The sequence below is a fragment of the Ostrinia furnacalis genome, unplaced genomic scaffold (assembly GCF_004193835.3).
Source record: "Ostrinia furnacalis isolate ACB-3 unplaced genomic scaffold, ASM419383v2 OfSCF0209, whole genome shotgun sequence".
Classification (NCBI taxonomy): Eukaryota; Metazoa; Arthropoda; class Insecta; order Lepidoptera; family Crambidae; genus Ostrinia; species Ostrinia furnacalis.
The window spans coordinates 90923-112809 of NW_021130448.1; the positions used below are offsets into that span (position 1 = coordinate 90923).

The window sequence follows — 21887 nt, forward strand, 5'->3', positions numbered from 1 at the left end:
CCTGTGCGTCCACACGCACTGTGAGACCTCATAGTAATGTTTGTGAATACGAACGTGACTGAGTTAAGCGTTAGAACCATAGTATTTATTATATTAACAGCCATACAAATACCTCTATTTTACCTCATTCAAAGCGGTTCTGAGCACAGGACGTATATTTTATCGGTGTAATCCACTATATCCTGTATATTATGTCGTTATATCCATTTTTTGACGAGAACCAGCGAGTTTAACAGTCTCGTAACGACAAGGTTTTAACTGCGGTACGTGTTAGTTTTATTACTACTACATTTATTGTAAAATGTGGGAATTTCCGAAAGTAATGATTTTGTACAAAAACGCCTTCGAGGTTGAGGGATGAGATTGCGACTCAGTCAACTTACAAATTTTGATGTTTCAATTTTTGTTAAGTAGTTCGTTCGTTCGTTTCAGCAGCCAAATGACGTCCACTGCTGGACAAAGGCCTCTCCCAAGGTTTTCCACAATGAACGGTCCTGCGCTGCCCGCATCCAGGCTCTTCCCGCGACCTTTACCAAACAAATCGTCGGTCCACCTAGTAGGAGGCCTGCCGACGCTACGTCTTCCAGCCCGTGGTCGCCGTGTTAAGTAGTACTTAATTCAAATTGGAAATGTTAGGGCTCGTTCTCACGGCAATCCAGTTTTGCGGGATTCCGAAAAACTGGACTGGTCTTGTGAAATTCGAATTCCAGATTCGAAAGGTTCACTTTTTTGCGGGACCCTGCAAACGGGATGTTCATGTGAACGTTAGACATATACTACTAAACAGGAAAATGCAAACGTAGTCGCCTCAAGCAAACTTGACGGCGCACAGTAGCAGACGAGGCGAAGAAAATCGGCAAGACTTGGAGCGTGATCAAACGCGAAGCTCAAGACCGAACGCGATGGAGGACTGTTGTGACCGCCCTCTGCCCCATCTAGGGGACATAGAACCTTAAGTCAAGTAGGTCAAACTAAACGGAATCCTGCAAAAAACGGGATGTCTCCGTGATAACGAGCCCAAAGAAGGTCTTTTTCAGGACATTTTTAAACGTTTCAATTATAGCTTTTCCTACCATTTTAGACGAATACATTATTTATTAATGAAATGAAGTACCTGCCTTTAACTCAGTAGGTAAGGTATAAATTATGTATTACACTTGAGGTAAAGTTGTATTATGATGCGCAACGGACATAGTTGTGCCGTGGCATTAATTTGTATGGAACTGTCATTTGGTTCGGGATATATGCAAATTGTATGATAAGTTAATAGCTGTTAAATGTGGTAAAACTATTTATTACATAATTTTTAATGAACTAAAATCTCATATTTTTTTTCCTAATTAAAATTATTGTAAACGAATGAAAATATAGGTGATCATATTTTGAAACTGGCCACCTGTAATAAAAAAAATATTGAAATTAAAATCTACTAACCAATTGACTCATCTTTCAATAATTCAAATTTTAAATTTCGAACGGGCCTTTAATTCAAAATTTGAACATTCAAATTTTCATGGGTACTTCTCATTTACACTCAAATTTGATGGTCACACAATAATAGTTCATAAACGGTATAAGTTAGAACAATAACTTTGAATTCAGGTGATAACATATCTATTTAGCTACATACAAAACAAATTTTATCGTAATAGAAGCAAAAATAATACGAAAACATCACATGAAACGATACAAAACGGGGTCATTTTTCGCGTTCTCATCGTGTCACACCTTCGGTTGCAATGAAACATTTGGTTACTGCNTGTATATCTGTTTAAAACCGCATAAAAATCCATTGCGTACTTAGTTTTTAAGATCTAAGCATACATAGGAGCGACTTTGTTTTATATTATGTAGTGATTACATTTTTAAATAATAAAAATCTACGGAACCCACGGTACGCGTTGACTCTCACATTTTCAGCAGTAACGCCCTCTACTTTGATTCGCATAAATCAGTACATTATTGAAGAGTTTAAGGACCTATTAACAAATGTGATTATGTTTTAAAGGTGTCACGCGTGTGTTTGATAATTAGTAAAGTCAAAAGAAGATATTTTTTTCGCAGCTTGAGAATAGGCTGAGAGCTACATAAATAAATTATTATATCAACTACAGCAGGGTTTCTCTTACTTTCGGCTCCACTAACCCCTGGTAAAGTTTCCAGGTGACAGTGAACCCCTCTAACTAAAACCCATCCCCAAAGAAAATAATAAAATTATTATCGAAGGAAACAAGCTTTTAATTTCAATAAAAGATACAAAAGAAGTCTTTTTAATATTAGTGTAAAGGGTGTGCTTGATTCTTTTCGCAAATGGAGTCAATTTTAGATGTAATTTGGTCAATTTTAATCATAACTGAACTAGAGAATGTACGTTTATGAAAACATGACTCTAGGTTTAAATACTCGTGCACAACATTTGTCCCCAGTGGCATTCGAATCCGCTAACGCTGCTGCATGTCATTATTCTAAAGCCATCAATTCAGCCGATCATAGTGAAGTGTGTTAAAATAACTAAGCATTACTTTTTAGTTACAATCACTACCATAATTTCCTAGTTATAGGTTTAAGACTTAACTCAGCCCGTGCCTGAGGTATGGAAGCGGCACGGAAGGGGTGACAATGACATTTATTACGCGACAGAGCATACAATGTCAGTCACTCTGGTTCTCCTGCGGATCTCCTCATTTCTGATTCGATCACGCAGGGAAACTCCGAGCATAGCACGCTCCATCGCTCTTTGGGTGACCTTGAGCCTTCTTATGAGGCCCATAGTAGCCCGCAGAATTGCTAAAATCAAGTGGCAGTGGGCGGGGCACATAGCTCGTAGAGACGATGGCCGTTGGGGCAGAAAAGTTCTCGAGTGGCGACCACGGACTGGAAGACGTAGCGTGGGCAGGCCTCTTACTAGGTGGACCGACGATCTGGTAAAGGTCGCGGGAAGAGCCTGGATGCGGGCAGCGCAGGACCGTGCATTGTGGAAAACCTTGGAGGAGGCCTTTGTCCAGCAGCTGGTTTTAGTGTCACGCGGACTGTCAGTGCGGATCGCTCCGCACAGCCGATCTGTATGAACTGCTAGGGAGCGGAGCGGTTCCTCCGGACCGCATTACTCTAAAACGCTCCCTAGAAGTTCATACAGATTGGCCGTGCGGAGCGATCCGCATTGACAGTCCGCGTGACGCTAAAACCAGCCTTAGGCTTATCAGTTAGTGCCTGAGGTATGGGACTTGCACGGGAGGGGTGACAATGACATTTATGACGCGACAGAGCATACAATCTGAAGGAGATCTGAAGTCTCGCTGACGTTTGACGTTACAAAAATACCACCATTTTTATACCTCAGGGACTGACGTCCGTATTCACAAACGATGCTTGCTTAAGTGAAGCAGTAAATCGAACAGCGTTGATTAAGACTCTGTGATTGGTTCGTGTGTCACCCTGTGCGTCCACACGCACTGTGAGACCTCATAGTAATGTTTGTGAATACGAACGTGACTGAGTTAAGCGTTAGAACCATANAAGAGCGGTGCGTCCTCGCCGTCACTTAAATCAGAAATCACTGCTCCGCAGCGGATACGTACCCGAAGCAGTGTCGCAAGCGCGGTCGCACGACAATAATCGGCAAATAGTCCACCGGACGGACTGAAACTAGACCATTATGGGTAAATGGGAAACGCGTTTTGCCTATTTGAAGACCCCTTAAAAGGGTGATGAATGGTACAAAAATATTAGGCCACTGACGTTTTTGTATTGGGTAATTTATGTAGAAAAATGTTCACAAGTAACACTAACTACAACTACTTATTTGTCAGTTATTTTGGTGTTAAATTGCCAATGTTTTATTTAAACTGAAGTCCCCTTCCAAAATAACAAAAACAAGTTGTTGCTTTATTTACGAATTCAGTAATTAATAACATCAATAAATCAATGTTTACATCGTCTACGTCGATAACATTTCAGCTGAAGTCACGTGCAAAAGCTAGTGATGTAATATTTTTAGATCGATACACCAAGCTCGCAGATATTCAAAAGTGTGATGCACGGAAATAGACCAATTTAATAGAGTGGAATTGATTCGTCACAATTCTGTTCTGATGGCGTTGGAACTCAATTGTTGGTTTTGTATAGTATGGTTTTTAACTGCGAAGAAAGATTATTGGTTTTACCATTTAATTTTACTTGATGAAATTGTGATAATGGCTTTCGAGCTGTGTCGGCCAATTATTGAAGCAATTGCATCAATAATAAAACTAGCAATTAAAATAATAAAGTCAGTTAAGGTGTAGTAACAGTTGCCCTATAATTTTATTAGCTTTATACAATCGAAATCGTCATTTCTACACCTTTTTACTACTAGGCCTTTTTAGCGAATTAAACTATTTTCTAATGAAAAATCGTAAACAAACAAACAGTAACAAAAACAAAGAACCCTAAATAGAAAATCATTCCTCGCCAGTTAGCTCCCGCTCCCAGCGTCCTGCTCAATTGAGTAAATTTGCCCCTATTGAGCAAGATTAGAGCGGCCGAGGTTTGTACAATTACTGGAGGGGCCGCGAGGGAAGTAGGGAACTGATTGTTACCTAAAACTAGACGGAATTGCCTGGGTGCGTATTGGGTGGCATGCGCAATGAATTGTATCTTAACACAATTTTTCGCGTACGCAAATAAAACAGCTAAGTATCTCGTATGCATCCATGATTTAGACCTATAGAATGACAAAACGTGTATTTGGACATTTATTCTCAGTAAATGTATTGAAAAGATAGAAACTATTAGGTAGGTACGCGTCCGATGTAACAGTTATACTTACATTAAATGTACTGACATAATAACAGTTCCTGATTGCATTAAAAACACAAGTACCTAATCAAATTACCGTGACGAGAGTTGACATACATTTTTCTAATAAAACAAACTGAAAAAATATCTCATTACAATGACGTGATTTTGGAACAGCCAAATTAATAAGTGACTGTGATACCATTCATGGCCCACACTAATGGTTTGAAATTTAAATTTTTGAATTTCGAACGTAAGACGAAAACTCTACGAAAGAGTACTTAATCAATAAAAAAGTATTCAAGCAAGCAGTCGCGTACAGCCAAATCGTAATGTAAATAAAAATATTTATTAAACTAGTTACCATTCATATTTTGGATCACTTGTTTACCTTTCACATATTTTGTAACGGAGTTGAATGCACCACTAATTAAGTTCGTCCGCCATGTCCGATTTCTCACTCCACTTGCCCAGTTCAATGTACAGAAAACTAATATTTGTGAATTGTTAATTATGAAATAGCCGAAATATCGGTATAAATTAGTGCAGTGTCACTTTTGACAGGCACGTGCAAAGAATCTACGATTTTGTGGAGAAATGCTAGTAATCTTTCATTAATTCAAATTTTGTTTGTTTATGCGTATAACAGTGACATTGTTGACAGATATCGGTTTTCGATGAACCGTATGTTATTTTTGTGTTTAAAAAGTTAAATAAAACTACTTTCAAGAATGCTAAGAGTACACTCGAGAACATTATAATTTCCGAAAAGAAACGATTTTGTTATGGACAGCTGAACCGATTCCGATAAGATGAATTGTCATGGCTTTCAAACTGGTACTGCAGTTATAATAATAAAGGAGACTAGCGGGAATCGAACCAGGATCCTCTAGAATCGGCAGTCCAATACTTAAACTTAGTATTGTCGCGTACAGACAGATTGATCTAAAAACACTGATTTTGCCGTTAACCGAAATAAGGCCGGCCGCACACGACACCGCAAAAACATATTGGCTCTTCAAGCTCAACACTGTAGGACCTTATGCCGTTGCTATAGGGTTGAGTTTGCTACAAAAATGTACAGTCTGATATATTACGACGTGTCTAGTAATTTTCGACAATTTACGTGTCAACGCCTAACGGACTATAATGGGCTTATAAATTAAGCTCAAATGCGCTCAGATACGTTTTGTAAGCAATACGGAAAATAACTGGTACGTTTTGGTGGTTATTGGTGATTAGATTGCATTGTGGTAGAATTTGTAGAGATTTCACCGATATCTTAGTTTTGCCTTTTAACTGAATATGGATGAAGGTTATGAAATCGATGAAACTAAAACAGATTGAAGCTTAAGTTTGGTTAAAATACATTAAATTAAATTGTCCCAAGGATGTGTAAAAGCGTTTTTAACAGCCTAATTACAAAAAAGAACGAGTTTTATGATTTTTTATTCATGAAACATAATGTTTAAAAGCAGCTGCGACAAACGGAAGATAGAGCTTATTAGAGAGCAGATTGAAAAAGAACCAGCAAATTATTTTCATGCATTTCATTTATGATTCTGCTCATAAGACCTATATCTTGTATGTATACACATACGACTAAGTCGCACCCCCCCTGCGTAAAGTCGCCCGTGTGCAGACGCACTAACTAGCGTTCCGAAACGGACACTAACTGTCAGTGATTAGTAGCCTGCTGAGAAACGGCGCGTTTAGCGAAAACGTCTCTACTGAGCTGAAACTGACCTGTTTATTACCTACATAAGTGGTTAAGGTGTAATGGACAGATTTAAATATTCCACCACAGTGTTGAAATACACAATGTGTTTCATGTCATGAAAAAAGTCATGATTTTTTACCGAGTTGCCATTCGGGACTATTCCTACCTCTCGTTCCCACCGCTGCAACTCCTGTGTAGCCAGGATCTACAGCTTGACCGCCAATAAAAACCCAACCAGTGAAGGCCAATTTGGTCAAGAAAGTTAAACTGTCATTGTCATTCGGAACTGCAAGACCCAAGGAAATCAATCAGAATTTTTGAGTTGCCGTGCCATAGAGGCACGAAACATTTTCGTTTTTCATGTCTACATGAAAAACGAAAATGATACGTTTCGTTTTTCAAAAAACTAAACAAATGCATTGAAATTCGAATGATTTTTAACTGATTCTTTTATCGTTGGTTGTCTGTTAATATTATATCAAAGATTAGTAAACGGATAAAAAAGAAAAGTTATCATCATCATCATCATCATCATTTCAGCCACAGGACGTCCACTGCTGAACATAGGCCTCCCCCAATGCTTTCCATCAAAGTTAAAGTTATCAAAATCTCAATAAATCAAGAGTGAGTGAAGTGAAGTGAGCTTAAAACAAACTTCTATTCCATATCTAGAGCTAAAATATCAGAGAACGTTTCATCGACTCGAGAAATCTTTTAATAAAGGACTGATCGCTTTTTAACATTATCTGTATAAGGGCTTAATATGACATACGTTTGGTTATGCCACAGTATAATAAAACGCCAGTATACTTGTTATAAGTACTATAAATCATTATTATATCATATTTTGGTCTCCAGTGCGTGGGATCTCGAAGATAACCTAAAAGTTACACCCCAAAATGCATGGCTAGATGGATTTTTGGTCCATGTCCATTCTATAATATGTAGTAATCCAAAAATCCAATAAAACTGGGGGAAAATTAGTCAGAACCTAACACTGCTTTAAGGTTTCAAAGCTGCTGAGGACTTGACAAAAGAAATCTTTAAAAACACTACAAAACCCGTTAGTATCATATTTTTAACCACCCTAACCTGATCTATCTACATGNCACACAATGTGTTTCATGTCATGAAAAATGTCATGATTTTTTACCGAGTTGCCATTCGGGACTATTCCTACCTCTCGTTCCCACCGCTGCAACTCCTGTGTAGCCAGGATCAACAGCTTGACCGCCAATAAAAACCCAACCAGTGAAGGCCAAGTTGGTCAAGAAAGTTAAACTGTCATTGTCATTCGGACCCGCAAGGAAATTCAGAATTTTTGAGTTGCCATAGACATTAAAAACGAAAACGTTTTGTTTCGAAAAATATAAATTCGAATGATTATCTGTTATGGAATGGTGAATGGTTATCTGTTAATATTAATCAACGATAAATAAACAATTAAAAAAAGAAAAGTTAACAAAAACTCAATAAATCAAGAGTGAGTGAAGTGAAGTGAGTTAAAACAAACTTCTATTCCATATCTAGAGCTAAGATATCAGAGACCGTTTCATCGACTCGAGAAATCTTTTAATAAAGGACTGATCGCTTTTTAACATTATCTGTATAAGGGCTTAATATGACGTACGTTTGGTTATACCACAGTGTAATAAAACGCCAGTATACTTGGTATAAGTACTATAAATCATTATATCATATTTTGGTCTCCAGTGCAGGAGGGATCTTGAAGATAACCTAAAGTTACCCCCCACAATGCATGGCCAGATGGATTTTTGGTCCATGTCCATTCTATATGTAGTAATACAAAAATCCAATAAAACTGGGGGAAAATTAGTCAGAACCTAACACCGCTTTAAGGTTTTAAAGCTGCTGAGACTTGATAAAAGAAATCTTTAAAAACACTACAAACCCGTTAGTATCATATTTTTAACCACCCTAACCTGATCTCTCTACATGGTGGGACATAATATCCATGCTGTGTTTTTGATTTTGTGGCAGCAGCTCGAGAACAATCCTTCCCAAGCAGTTCACATACAAACAGAGTTACTTTCCCATTCTACACTGTGGTGATACCCTAGACTGATGATCAGGGAGGGTCATAAAAGGGTATACGAGGCAAAAACTTGCTCATATGACTTATTCTGTATTCCCATCGCTTTCCGACGCGATGTATAAGTAGTTCGCAATGTTATAATTGTGCAAAACTGATTTTTTGGAATTTGAATCGTAATTATAACCATTTATGGGTATTTTTTGTTTTGATAACGTACGAATGATACGTGCATGGTGGATGATGATAATTAATGGTGTAAAAACTCACCACTCGCTTGTAGCTTTCTTTCTTGAGAGTCGTCGTCCATCGATGGTTTGTTTTGGAAGAATCCCTGTGAATATAAAGATGATTAAATTTGTGAAATGGAAATAAAGCTGTATTGATTTGCGTACGATCAATTATGGAAAAGTAACACCAAATAAAGCTACAAATTATAATGATAAATGAAACTAAAGAAGATTAATGAATTAGCATCTACTTTGCGAGGGATTTGAACCCATTATGCAGTTCAAAAACAAATACAATGCTACTAGGAATTATAAAACTACTTTTGAACTAACCTGCATTTGTAAATTGGCTAAATCTTCTAAATTTTTCCTCATTAGTAAGTTTTGTTGTTCGAATTCTGACACGCTATTACCAGCGCTTGACGTCGTAGACTGTTCCTGACAAAAAACAAATACTCAGTTTTATGTATGGAACATCTAACATCATAACGAATTTCTCATTTACTAGTTCACTTAGGGCTAGTTTTTGGTCCGTAGTTAAACCATTGTCAAATCCAGAAAACTCATGTCACTGATATTTTACCACTTGTAATAGACACTTTCACCCGTATTCACAAACGATGCTTGCTTAAGTGAAGCAGCAAGTCAAACGCACAGCGTTGAAGCTCTGTCATTGCGTCGTATGTGATGTCATAGTAATGTTTGTGAATACCGGCGTTTAACTACGGATCAAGAAACTGGCCTCTAAACATATCACCGATCATTGATTACCTGTCCGTCAGTATCTCTAGAAACACTTAGGTCCAGGGTCTGCTCTCCATCATCAGAACCGCTGCAGTCTTCATCTTGAGCTTGAGATCGCCCAAACAACCTCATAGATTGTTGGTTAATTATTTGTAACGCCCTTTGCCTAGAACAAAAAATATAATGTCATCGACGTAAAGCAACAGTAAAGTAGGTACAGCAATTCAATGCAAATTCTTTATTTTGTAGGCACTTATACACGTCCCAATATAGCTTGCCCTACCACTACAGCTGGACAACATTTATTGTCTGGTGCTGAGATGAAGTGATGGAAAAAACTCAGGTACCTTTAGCATCTAAACGGGATTATTCTCACCTCTCGTTCCCACCGCTGCAACTCCTGTGTAGCCAGGATCTACAGCTTGACCGCCAATAAAAACCCAATCAGTGAAGGTCAAGTTTGTTCCGGGGAAAAGTAGGCATTTTAGTAAACTTATATGATAACTAGCGGTCGCCCGCGACATCGTACGCGTGGATCGACTCCACGCCCATAAAGGTGGATTTTTGCAAAATTCCTTCTTAGTGAGCACCTACGTTTTAAAAGGAACCCCCATGCAAAATTTGAGACTCCTAGCACATGTAGTTTTTGAGATATCGTGATGAGTGAGTCAGTCAATCAGTGGCCTTTCTTACCTCTGAGCTTCAATGTCATTATCAGGTGTCTTAGGCGGAGTAATGTTGGTGGAACCCTCATCTTCAGTAGCTGAGGAGGACCTTCGGAGACTTCTCTCAGTCCCATCTTCTAGTCCAGAGTTGTGCCTTCTCTTCAAACTGAGAGGCAGTTGTGTGAATGGTTTGCCTGGTGAAAGAAAATGGGATTAAAACTCTACTGAAGAATAAGTAAATTACTTAACAAGCCGCAAACTAAATACATTAACTAGCCGGAAACTAAATGGAGCTCGTATTAATCAAATGAATAATTAAATTAAAAGGTAAAACCAACCTTGAAGTGCTTCTAAAGCTCTGATTTGGCCACTAATGGCATCAGCTACTTCATTCGACGATAAACCGTAAATTCCAAGTAGTTCCTTCATTGTATTCATAGCGTAATCTCTCAAGATTCTATTGGTTGCATTAGATGCGTCTCCATTCTGTTGAGTCTCAGCAGTCTCCATGGGCTCCTGGCTTTCACCTAACCTATCGTTTGCATTAATATCCTGCCCCTTATTCTCCTCATCAGACTCCGATTCCCTTCTTCTAGGAGGCGAATTGGTTTTGATAAGTTGAGATATTGCAAAAGGATTTTTGGCACAAAAGGTTTTGTTTTGTAAATTACTAAAATTTAAAACGGTCCGATCCCGTTCATTAACGTGGTTCTGCAAGCTGCGGATGTAAGACCTCTGGAAGGAGTCGGACTTCTTGTCTTCGGGTAACCTGTTTTGGTAATTTGAGTCTATGTTTTCGTTTGAGTCCGTGCTCAGTCTTCTGCTGAGGTCGACGGCGCCTTTCATCAGGTTGAAGTTTTTGACGCCGATTTTGCCGTAGTTGACGTCTTTGTCGTCATCGTTGACGTCGGGGGTGGTTCTGTCGTTGCCGTTGAGGGGGCTGGCTGCGTCATCGTTGACGGGGCCGTTGGAGTCGTCTGAGAAGGTGGTAGCGTTGGGAGCGCATCTGGGCTTGAAGTTCTTCCGTTTGTTGCGCTTCGGCATGTTGTAGTACGGAGACATATCAGCGCTGTGCTCCTCCTGATGATCAGCTGGCTCAGGCCACGCTGCCGCCCCATGGTGAAGAAACAGGGGCTCCTCCGGCGCCGGTTGCAGTCTCTCGTGGATAGATTCTTGATGAGCAGCCATCGCGGTAGTCATTGCAGTATATGGACTCTTTCGAGGATCACAACCTGAAACGAGCCCGACCTGCAAACAATAAGCATTAGTTTAATAACCAATCAAAATCGACTCAATACATTTTAGTGTCGAATCATAACAACAGTGATTCATTTTCGATTTAAATGTAACAATGTATCGCGAGAGACAATAGTCCTTTGTTGCAAGAAAGATTAGCTGAATACTGTGGAATGTTTTGAATTTAAATATTCTCTTCATTGTTTGGAAATATTAAAATTGTATTGTTTAATACATATTGGTGCATTTACCGAGGTAGAAACTTCATGGATCGATCATTTCTTATTTGGCTTCATAAATATTGTAATCAGTCTTCGAAGTCAGCCAATTATTGTTGATCATCTGGAACAAATGAAAGAATCCGTTAGTTCCATTTATTTTTGGGTAAAAAAACAAACTATGAACGTGTGTGTTTCGACTTCAATTTAAAGAACATGGTTCTATGCGATTAAACCGAAATTATCGATATTAAATGAATAAGGCCGGCACGGCAACCTCAGAACTTATCCAAACATGCGAATTTCGCGTAAAATAATTTGAAGCAAAAACGTTGTTCCGTTTCTAGTCGAATTGACGTAATACACTATAATTTAAAAATAATGATACAAAAAAGTCACGGCAAGTAACACGCATCGATCAACCGAGTCGGTATAAAATTAATTATATTCAACATATTAGATCTATTTTCGAGAAAACGAGATTGCTCGGAGCGAGGCGAGAAAAAAAATAACGTGTATTCATGTCGAAATTGGTAACGTGGTGTACAATTACTTATTAAAGCTAATACAAAGATGTGGCCTTCGCTCTCGCGGGTCACAATAAGTATCGATCTCCGGTTATCGTGAATTGGAACGTCTCAAAATCGTTGCGTTTACCCTACTTACATTTTCGAACACTTAATTTTTAAAACGTTTTATTCATAAACCAACTAGAGTTATTTTTTTTTAGAAAGTTTGACAAACATCAAGGAAACGGCCAGTAGTTTTTTGAACAAAAAGAGGTTTGCATTACGAAAAAGAATCAAACTAGTGAGAGTCTGTAGTTGTGTTAGAAAGTTAAGCTCTTCCACAGATTTGAAGGCATTAATTTTGGTGAACAAATTTTAACGGCCACCATCCGGTTTTGTTATAATGTAAGTGAATGATCTAATAAGTAATAAGAGCATGATCTGATGGAGTAAACCGACAAAAACAGCTCGCTCTGTTCATGTCATTACGTGGGCAGCTTGTTTGTATTATGGATTTTTTGACTTGAGATTACGACTTATTCTCGGACGGAAGATTGCGGTAGAGTCAGTATTCGAAACTTGTTACATTTATTATTACGGTGTTGTTTATGTTATAAGTATTGAGATAATTATAACTATTTGCCCATTTGCCAAATAGTTTGTAGAGCAGGTATTAATGTTTAAGTTACATAATATTTTGAGGTGTGTAACAATTATTTTATCTGATGAAGGAATAAAAAAAATAAAAGCATTACCCACTAACTAGGGCCAACGAAAAAGGAATAGAGTGAAAACGTTTTAAAGTTTAAAAAACAGGCAAAGACATAAAAAATAAACTGCCGTTTTCTAATTTCAAAAATCGAACGCATTAATTTCAAACTTTATCAAAGTTACGAAATTCAAAAAAAGACTTTGTAATAAAAAAAGAAAGAATGTCCATTTCGTACAGTTCAATCTCCGGTCACTATTTCAAAGCCTTGAGCAGAAAGAATTTAGTTCAATGAAAACAAGCTATTGTTATTTGGGCACAAATAAAAAATCTCTTTGTCTAATTATCAACTTGATTAAAGTTTTTAGTTTCCATGGTGGAAAAGGTCAGAAGTTTAATTACAATTAAGTAAGACTTTTAGAAACTGATCACTGATAGTTGTTGCGAAATTGATTGTTGATGATAGAGCTGATAAGGATCCGAAGAGTTAATGTATTGCTATATGAGGGTAGGTAAGTATTGACCTGATTGTCTTGTTTCATCATAAGCTGAAAGCTGGTTTAAAACAGTTCATTATTCCTTTGGTAATAAAACCAGTTGCAATAACGCACCTAATATCACCGTTCAAGATGCAACAGCTTTGGGCTAGAAGCACAGAAAATATAATAGTATGTACAATTCTTNAAATAACTTGAAAAAATCGAACTGCCTAAGGCGGGAACTGAACCCACGATGCCTTAGGCAGTTCAATTTTTTTCAAGTTATTTATAATTTTCAAATTAGTTTGAGATGCGACTCTTAACGCTAAAAATTAAATAACTATATAATGTGTCATAATTTATAAATAAAACAATTTGCTAAATATTTTCATGGCTTTATTTAAGATTTGGATTATAAAAAATATATATTTATGTAAGCAACTACTTGTATAGATTGACGAATCGTATGATTGGGCTTTATACGTAGCGTAGTTTTGCACATACGCCTATTTGCCTAAAATTTTATTTTGTATCTTATGGAAAAAAAAAATTTTTTTCTTACTGACGTTATAGATTAGAGCAAAATGAAATCATTGCTTAAATAATTGGAAAAAGGCGTAAGCGGCAGTTTCGCCTTTATACGTAGGAGCCATCGCAGTAGCGAGCTACCACACGTAAAGCTCACTCGCCTTCGTGAATTACAACAACTATACTGCATTTGGTAAAATGTCATTTTGTATTGGAAAAACAAATGAAAGAAAAACAATTGAAATAAAAGGTTTCTCTGACGCTGTACTAATTCTAAATTTGAGTTTACCGTCACCAGTACATCAGACTTTGTTACAAAATCAGACCTATTACAACTACATAAAGTTGCCTTCGCCTTAAATAACTTTTTATTGAATACCTATACAATTAAAAATATCACTTATCTGTGCCCCACACTGGACAATTCGCCAAGATTTGAATTACAATCATGGATTTCATAACCGTAATAATTAAAGATCACTTCCGTCGTCCTTCGTCCGCCATCTTGGATCCGATCAATATTAATAATGCGCGAGCGCATGTAATTGTCTGTTTTATTGTTATTATTGGATATTGTTCCGTCGAAGGCTCGACCGAAAATGGTGAGATACTCTATAAGGCATGTATTCGAGTTTTTTAGTTTTAATAACATGCAAACGGATATTGTAATGATTGATTGGTTTTGATTTAAATATGTGTGATTATTACGATACTAAATATGTATTTGGAATATTTTTTGTTTGGCTTTGCACGTTATGTTGCGTAAGATTTCCATATTAAAATAAACGTAAATAAAATACAGTCTGCGACAAAAAAATGGTACAAAATAACTTAATACAAGTGCTCTACTAATTTACTTAGTCCCCAGACTTTCTCATAGATTTTATTTGAACTTTATGTTATTAAGATAAGATCAATTGGAAAAGTTATCTGAAAGGTGTGTCCACTGCCTGTACAAATGAGTTAATTTATGCCTGTAACACAAAAAAACATAAAGTCAATGGAATATCATAACTCCTTTTTCTCTTATTTATAAACAGAAAAATATTGCATCGCGTACAATGATGATTTATCACTATAATAAACGTGTCATTATAGGCTGTAATTAATATAAAGAGAAAACGTCCGTCTGTATGTTTCTTTGCAATTACTACTATAAGTAGGTATCCTTGACTTTTTCTATTCATTTGTTTTTTGTAAAAAGTGTTGCTAATATTCAAGTAAGTAATTGATTTGAGCAATGATCCGAATACAAATAAGTATTAATTGAATAGAAAAGAAAGAGTAAACAAAATTGTTTTTGTTTTGTGTTTAACGGTTTTGAATCGAGTCCATGTCAAGTCGTCAGTGTTGCTAGACTCTATTTTAATTAAAATACGCATGCGATATACCAATTACTTACTTTGGATCAACGAATAATACTCGAATAACTTTTAATAACATTGTACTTAGTATTAGATTTGTATCATAACAGAAATATAATTTTTAATTTCATATTTTAGTTCAATATTGTGAAAATCATTGGGGGAGGCCGAAGTTCAGTAGTGGACGTCCTATGGCTGAAATGATGATGAAGATGATTTTAGTCTACTTTATTAACAGCCTAATAATATCCTTTTTGAATCACCATCTAGTCCCATACTTAAACAACGTCGATTTTTATTCATGGCTGAATATTACCATACTCTTGACAATCATTATAGTGTTTATCCCACATCCATTAAACTACTTTTATCAAGGCCGAAATCACAAACCCAAAAAGTATCAAACATAAAAATATCAAAATATTACACCAAATAATTGGTACGTAATGTTTTTTGTTACTTCCTACACCGGACAAGCTGTTATTAAAATGTTAAGTAAAACAAAAAATAGCCGCGAGCTAAATAATAAATTATAGAAAACTCGCCGATTCCAAATTACTCGCTGTATGGAAAAGATAAGACAAACGCCCACAAATTAACGAGGAAAGCATAGATACTGTTTATTTCTTTATTCATTTGTTTTGAAATTCGAACAGAAGTCAGATATTTCAAAAATGGAACCCCAGTTTGTACGCATAATCTTACATGATACAGTGAAAATTCGTACTTGAATGCATTCGTACTTAAAATCTAAGTGCTAATTTTCATTGTACCTAAATGAGTTATGACCAATGGGTGCTAGGGGCAACTCCTGAATAACTTCTGACTCTACACTATGGGCAGGCAGGATGGTAGAAACATTAAGTTTTTCCTGAAATGTGCTCATTCTAAGCTTTTGTCTTTTCCGCCCACGAATAAAACTCAATAAAACCGATCTAATTTGATTATAACCCATTCCGAAACTGTGGCCATAAAACAAGTTTGCGTTTAATTTCTTAACGATTACACATAAAAATAAGGTTTAACGCAGCTTCTAATTAAATTAAGCAATCGGTGCTTAAAAGCCTTCAAAGTTAATAGTCTGTAAATAAAACTACAATTTAAGTTTTATCAACCAGAATCTCAGTTACAAGGTCCTTAAAAATATTCTTAATTGTTATAATCACAATCATTATTTTTATTTCATGTTTACTTACTTAATAAACTTGTCATTTATCTATAACTTTTTCTTAATAAGTTAAGGCCTAAAGCCACACTTGTTAAAAAAAAGTAATAAAATGACAAACGGAAACGGAAACTGGCGTGAGTCTAACATTACAACTTTTTTCTTTTCGGCCAGTTGCGATGAAATAAAATAAACAAAATAGTTTCTATTCTATTATTCGGAAGTCGGTGGAATAACTCAAAGCGCGCGTATTCTAAACGGTCATTATAGGCCGTAAAGTCACCAATAAAAGCGATTAGCGCCATATTTGAATATTTAAATATCGAACGGAACGGGCCCAAAATGTGAATGGAGTCGTTTGTTTGGATTCAGTGAAGGTTTAGAGGTGACAGTATAGTTTAGTTTGTTGATTTAGAACTCAATATCGTTTTCAACATTATTTTCTCGTGGACATTAGTTTCGTTTTTTGTATTTGACTTAATATTTGGTTCACTTATGTCTATTTCAATTATTTTTTACAATCGAAATATAAATGTCAGTTATTACCCAAATAAGAGCCGTTGTAACACTCATTGCGTTAATGAATTTAATTTATATATTTATACTTTAATGCCACGCCATGAAAGAAATTACTCAATAATAAATAAAGTAGGTAAACCTTCTCAGTTATGTAAGAATGACAGTTTTTTGGATTATAATTTATAATGCGCTACGAACTCTACGTAGCGTAGCGTCTACGACATTCGTAGGTCTACAATCTATATGCGCGCGCGCCGAGAGCCGAACAAATCACGAGCTTCCTAATTTGTTTACGGTGACGCATTTTGTCTTAATAACATAATTTCTTGTTCGTACGGATGTAAAGGTTAAACGGGACCATTCTAGAGATAGACGATAAGTTTTTATCGGTGAAAAAGTAATTATAAGACACGGTCATTTGGATGTATCTTGTGTTAGAATCTTCATTTATAAATGTTAGAAATAGTAACATATTATTCTTAGGTTGCAAAATATTTATTTATTGTCTAACAGAAATATTTAAAGATTCTTGGTAAATATACCAATTTTTGCTGTGTATAAGACATTGATCGTCGACAATAATTTACAAAATACCGTTAAATAAGTTAAGAAACATGCTGAAAACAGCGAAATATTTATGTTATCAAAGCGACTACGAAAACAAGGCGTATACCTCGTCTTCCTTAAAGTTATTTAATAATTTCGTAATCAAATTGAAGTACACACACCTACTCTAAAATTACATATTACGTAAATATGTATCAACATGCACAGAACTCATTCCAACCAGGAAAAAATGGCGTACCATTTACAATATTCGAGGTCGAAAACGTAACTCTAATACAAACTGTTAAAAACGTCTTAATGCCTCACAATTAAACATTGAGTGTAATAACCGCCATTAAGCTCTTTCATCTACATCTAATTGGCTAACTGTCCATACCGAGAAGGAATTAATCTTTTGAAAGCTCCACAAAATTACGTTTGCCGATATTAATGGCACCACCTAAGCGAATTCATTAATCCAAAAAACATCTCCTTAGTTCCAATTTTCACCGTCATTACCCTAAGACGAACAAAAAAGTTTGTATCAAAAAGTTCGAATTCTAAAACCAGTAGTTACCACCTCTATTCTGTTATCTAGTAAAAAACCTTTCTAGTTTTAAAAAAAGTCGACGTTCTAAATTCAAAACAGGCGTTCGAAATATGATTTAAAACGTGTTCCGGAGAAACTGGATGTTTCTAAAAACGTACATCTAGCGACCGCCATCATTATACATACGGGTAATGAGGGACTAACACGGGAGCGATGCGGACACTTTGTTAAACATTCGATTAGTTCTAATTTAAGAATGAAGCATCGTTTGGAAAATGGATCATTATTCCATTCTAACTAGCTATCAAATTATTTTTATTAAGACTATTGCATGATTATGAATGTATTTTTTTTGTACTTTAAATGCTACTTCACATTTGATGTCTTGATCTAACACAAATAATCACGAAGTACTGAAAAGAATTGTATTATTATAAATAAATAAATAAATAAATAAATCTAGCTAGCTTAACGGATATACTACTTATAATATACTTTTTTTTAAATACATACATATTATACATAGGAACATCCAGACCCGTCACAGAAATTAAAATTCATCATTTCAATTTCTGCTCGGCCGGGAATCGAACCCGGGACCTCTCGGCATAGTAGTCCGTTCTGAACCACTACACCAAACGGCCGACAAATTACTGCTAAATGATCGAGCCTACAAAAACATATTCTCTCTAAAATTTTCCGTTTTATTTCAATAACAAAACGTCCCATTTGCTCATTAGTCAAACGAAGATAGTGTACTTTATAATAATATAATGTTTCAAATATTTCAAGGTTAACCGTTCTCAGCTGTCAATCATAATAAGCTATCTATCTTTGTCCGATTTACATGTACGGCTTTACATTCGTCTCGCTCTAACATACGCGCCCAATCGGCCGCCACGAGTTCTTTATTTGAAAATTTGATTTTAAATGTGGAATGAATAAGCATTATCTTAAGGAATCCGTTCTTTTATTTGAATTTTAATTTATTTTTTCGGGCTGACTACCGGCTTCGATTTTTTCGTTTTAATCATTTTCGGCCAGGATTTTTGTTTTCAAAAGATTTATTGGATGTAAACTTTTGTTATTCGAGTGGTAAGATGCGGGATGGTTTTGTTGTTTTTGGATTTGCTTTTCGGGCGTTTCGAGAAATCAGTGGATTCGAAATCTTTTAAAAGATGAATATTTAGTTGAATGATTATCTTTTGGACCCTTTTCAAACGTCCTTGCTTGGGTTATTAGTAGAGATGAAACGGATAGTTGTTTGGCCGGATACCGGATACCGGATATCCGGCCAGCTGCTAGGCCGGATAGCCGGATATCCGGCGGCCGGATAGTTGACCCATTGTCTGTCGTGACGAGTTTAGCGCCGCACAGGTGCTTCGAACGCGATCAGTGGGTATATTAGTAGACAAGACTAGTCACACTTTTCGAAAATCGAATCCGTCCGAATAGAATGTCAGAGTTTGCGACTTGTCTAGGATCAATTCGGGCGATTTCGATTGCTATCGTGAGTGTGTGATTGAATAGCGAAAATTAAATTAGTTTACTTGTTGCGTAATCTGACTGAACTGCATGCATCATGTCACCAGACCATCAGTGAATAAAAAGATCGCCTTTTTTGGCAATATTTCGACATTAACAGATATTTACTATTTATGTATTCGTCATTAGAGTGAATAGCCCAGAAAAAGAAATTGGTTTTTTGAAAGGCCTTAGAGTAAGCGCACACCGTTGATTTTTCGTCGGCCGACAGTTTAGTCGGGCAGTTGATCAGTATGGGCATGTATGGGAGTGCGCACACTACGCCGATTCGATTTGGCCGATTCTTCATACAAATTAAAATCGGGCACAACTATCGGCCAACTAAAAATCAACGGTGTACGCCTACTCTTAATATGGCTTTTTTGTAACTTTTTGGACTTTAAATAAAAGCCGTCATTATTATTAGCCATTTTATTGATATTTACTTCAAAGATTAATGTATTTCATTTTATTAATAGGAAATTTTCGTAGTTTTTTAATATCCGGTATCCGGCCGGATAGTGAGTTACTATCCGGTATCCGGCCGGATAGTAAATTTAGGCCGGATATCCGGCCTACCGGATAGTTACCGGATATCCGTTTCATCTCTAGTTATTAGCGAAGAAATAAATTTTGAATACAATGATACAACTGTAATCAAAGTATTTGAGAGCTATTATGATATTTGGATAGTACAAAACGTTAATGTCACGCATCCGTGCGTTTGAATGTGTTAATAATGATGTGAAATAGAACGCCATTGCACGCGGCTCCGAATGATGTTTGCTTTCTTAAATCAATATTTATTATTAGTAGATACTATACTTATAGCTATAACTTAGTAAATTAATAGTAAAACTTTAAGACAAAGCAAAGCCACGGGCTCCTGTTAGTTCGCCGATAAAATTCGTTTTGTTTTGTTTATGATATTGGATACGGCGTGTGTTAATGCAAAAGGAATTCTTTCAAGAATTTGTCGAGTTTGTTATTGTAAGACAACGCTCTAGACGGCCATTGCAGAATCAGCGTCTGGGAGAGCCCACGTTTGTTAATTTTGCGAATGTGGTATTATTTGGAAGTTATTTTATCGTTCAATGTAAAGATGACTCATTATTAAGTAGTTGCTAAGCCAACATCATTGAAGAGTAACTAAAGGTCGGTTTCAGTTAAAAGATTTACTAAAGGACACAAACGTAAATTGTCAAAGAGACATTTAAAAAGGGCCGCGATTATAAGTAGAGGACGAACTGTAACAATTTTAATGCAAATGTCTCATATAGTCTAATAAAGATCAAAGGTTATGTAAAAAGACCTGTCAGTTTAAAGGGGCTCACTTAAAGAGGGTAAGACGACCCCTTTTGACCGCGGTTATCAACATAGCAACAACAGGTAGAGTTAAGACGAAGTCGTTCTAAAGGCATTATTAGTATTAAGAACAAAAGACCACCTGAATGAGAGACCTACCACCGCATTCGCAATAACAAGTCCTACGCACGGATCCTCGAAACCACATCACTACAGTAACACAACACTCGTACGACGCAAAATACCATCAAACAACATACGCTCGCTTAGAAGACCATAGTTTCTTCTCGGAATCATTCCCCATATCAAAACATCACTCGCAAACTTACCTCCACACCCAACTACTTAATTCAAACCTTATTATGTAACCACTAAGGTACACACTAAAACAATTGACGACTCAATTCGAATTGTCTTAATAAAGATTTGAATAAATGGAAACATTTGAAATTGGAACGGGTGCGTCGACAAGAATGCGCGAGTTAATCGCATCTTTAATTACGAATGGCTAAGGTCGAGATTGCAACAGCTTGGCAACGATCAAATGTTCAGTTGCTAAGTTATTTTTTATGGCGGCACTGAAAGCTTGCGCGTCGTTTTTCTGCCAGCACCAAATATTTTTAGTGTTTTCAAGAATTATTTTAGGCTTGTAACCAGACCGAGCAATAGAATCCGTCTATACTTAAAAGGAAGTTGAAACTTTGTAACTAAGCGAATAAAGACTGTTTTGCTGTCGTTAACATAGTTAATACTTAAGTTTGACTAACTACTTAGTATCTTTAACAATATCCAATTGAAATTTTCCACCTTGTGCCTACGCCATTTTCCTGTCGTCAAAGGACAGACGGACATGTTGAAATGCGTTGGTCTATGCTATCTGTGTGCGGAATATCTAATGATAAACTGACATATTAATGATTATTGTATATTAATAACAGACACTTTAGTCATATTAAGGCGGTAAATATGTTAATGGTTTTTCTTAGAATTACTAGGTAAAGACGTCTACAGGTTTTTGGCGAAGAACTATAATTAAATACATTAACT

At 36.4% G+C, this 21887-nt stretch overlaps 1 protein-coding gene across 10 annotated transcripts in view; it reads right to left on the minus strand.

Moving 5' to 3' along the window:
* The window catches only part of cas (castor zinc finger transcription factor), a 109456-nt gene that overhangs the window by 28150 nt on the left and 59419 nt on the right, over positions 1–21887 (minus strand). For 6 of the 10 annotated variants that reach the window (XM_028309202.1, XM_028309176.1, XM_028309181.1 and 3 more), the window contains 5 exons: positions 10527–11436; positions 10217–10382; positions 9551–9689; positions 9113–9217; positions 8820–8883 (listed from right to left, as the gene is read on the minus strand). In XM_028309202.1, the coding sequence (XP_028165003.1) occupies positions 8820–8883; positions 9113–9217; positions 9551–9689; positions 10217–10382; positions 10527–11436 (1384 nt within the window). Of the gene's footprint in view, positions 1–8819; positions 8884–9112; positions 9218–9550; positions 9690–10216; positions 10383–10526; positions 11437–11675; positions 11767–21887 lie in introns of all 10 variants that reach the window. The other 4 variants (XM_028309219.1, XM_028309227.1, XM_028309211.1 and 1 more) reach the window with 3 other exon arrangements.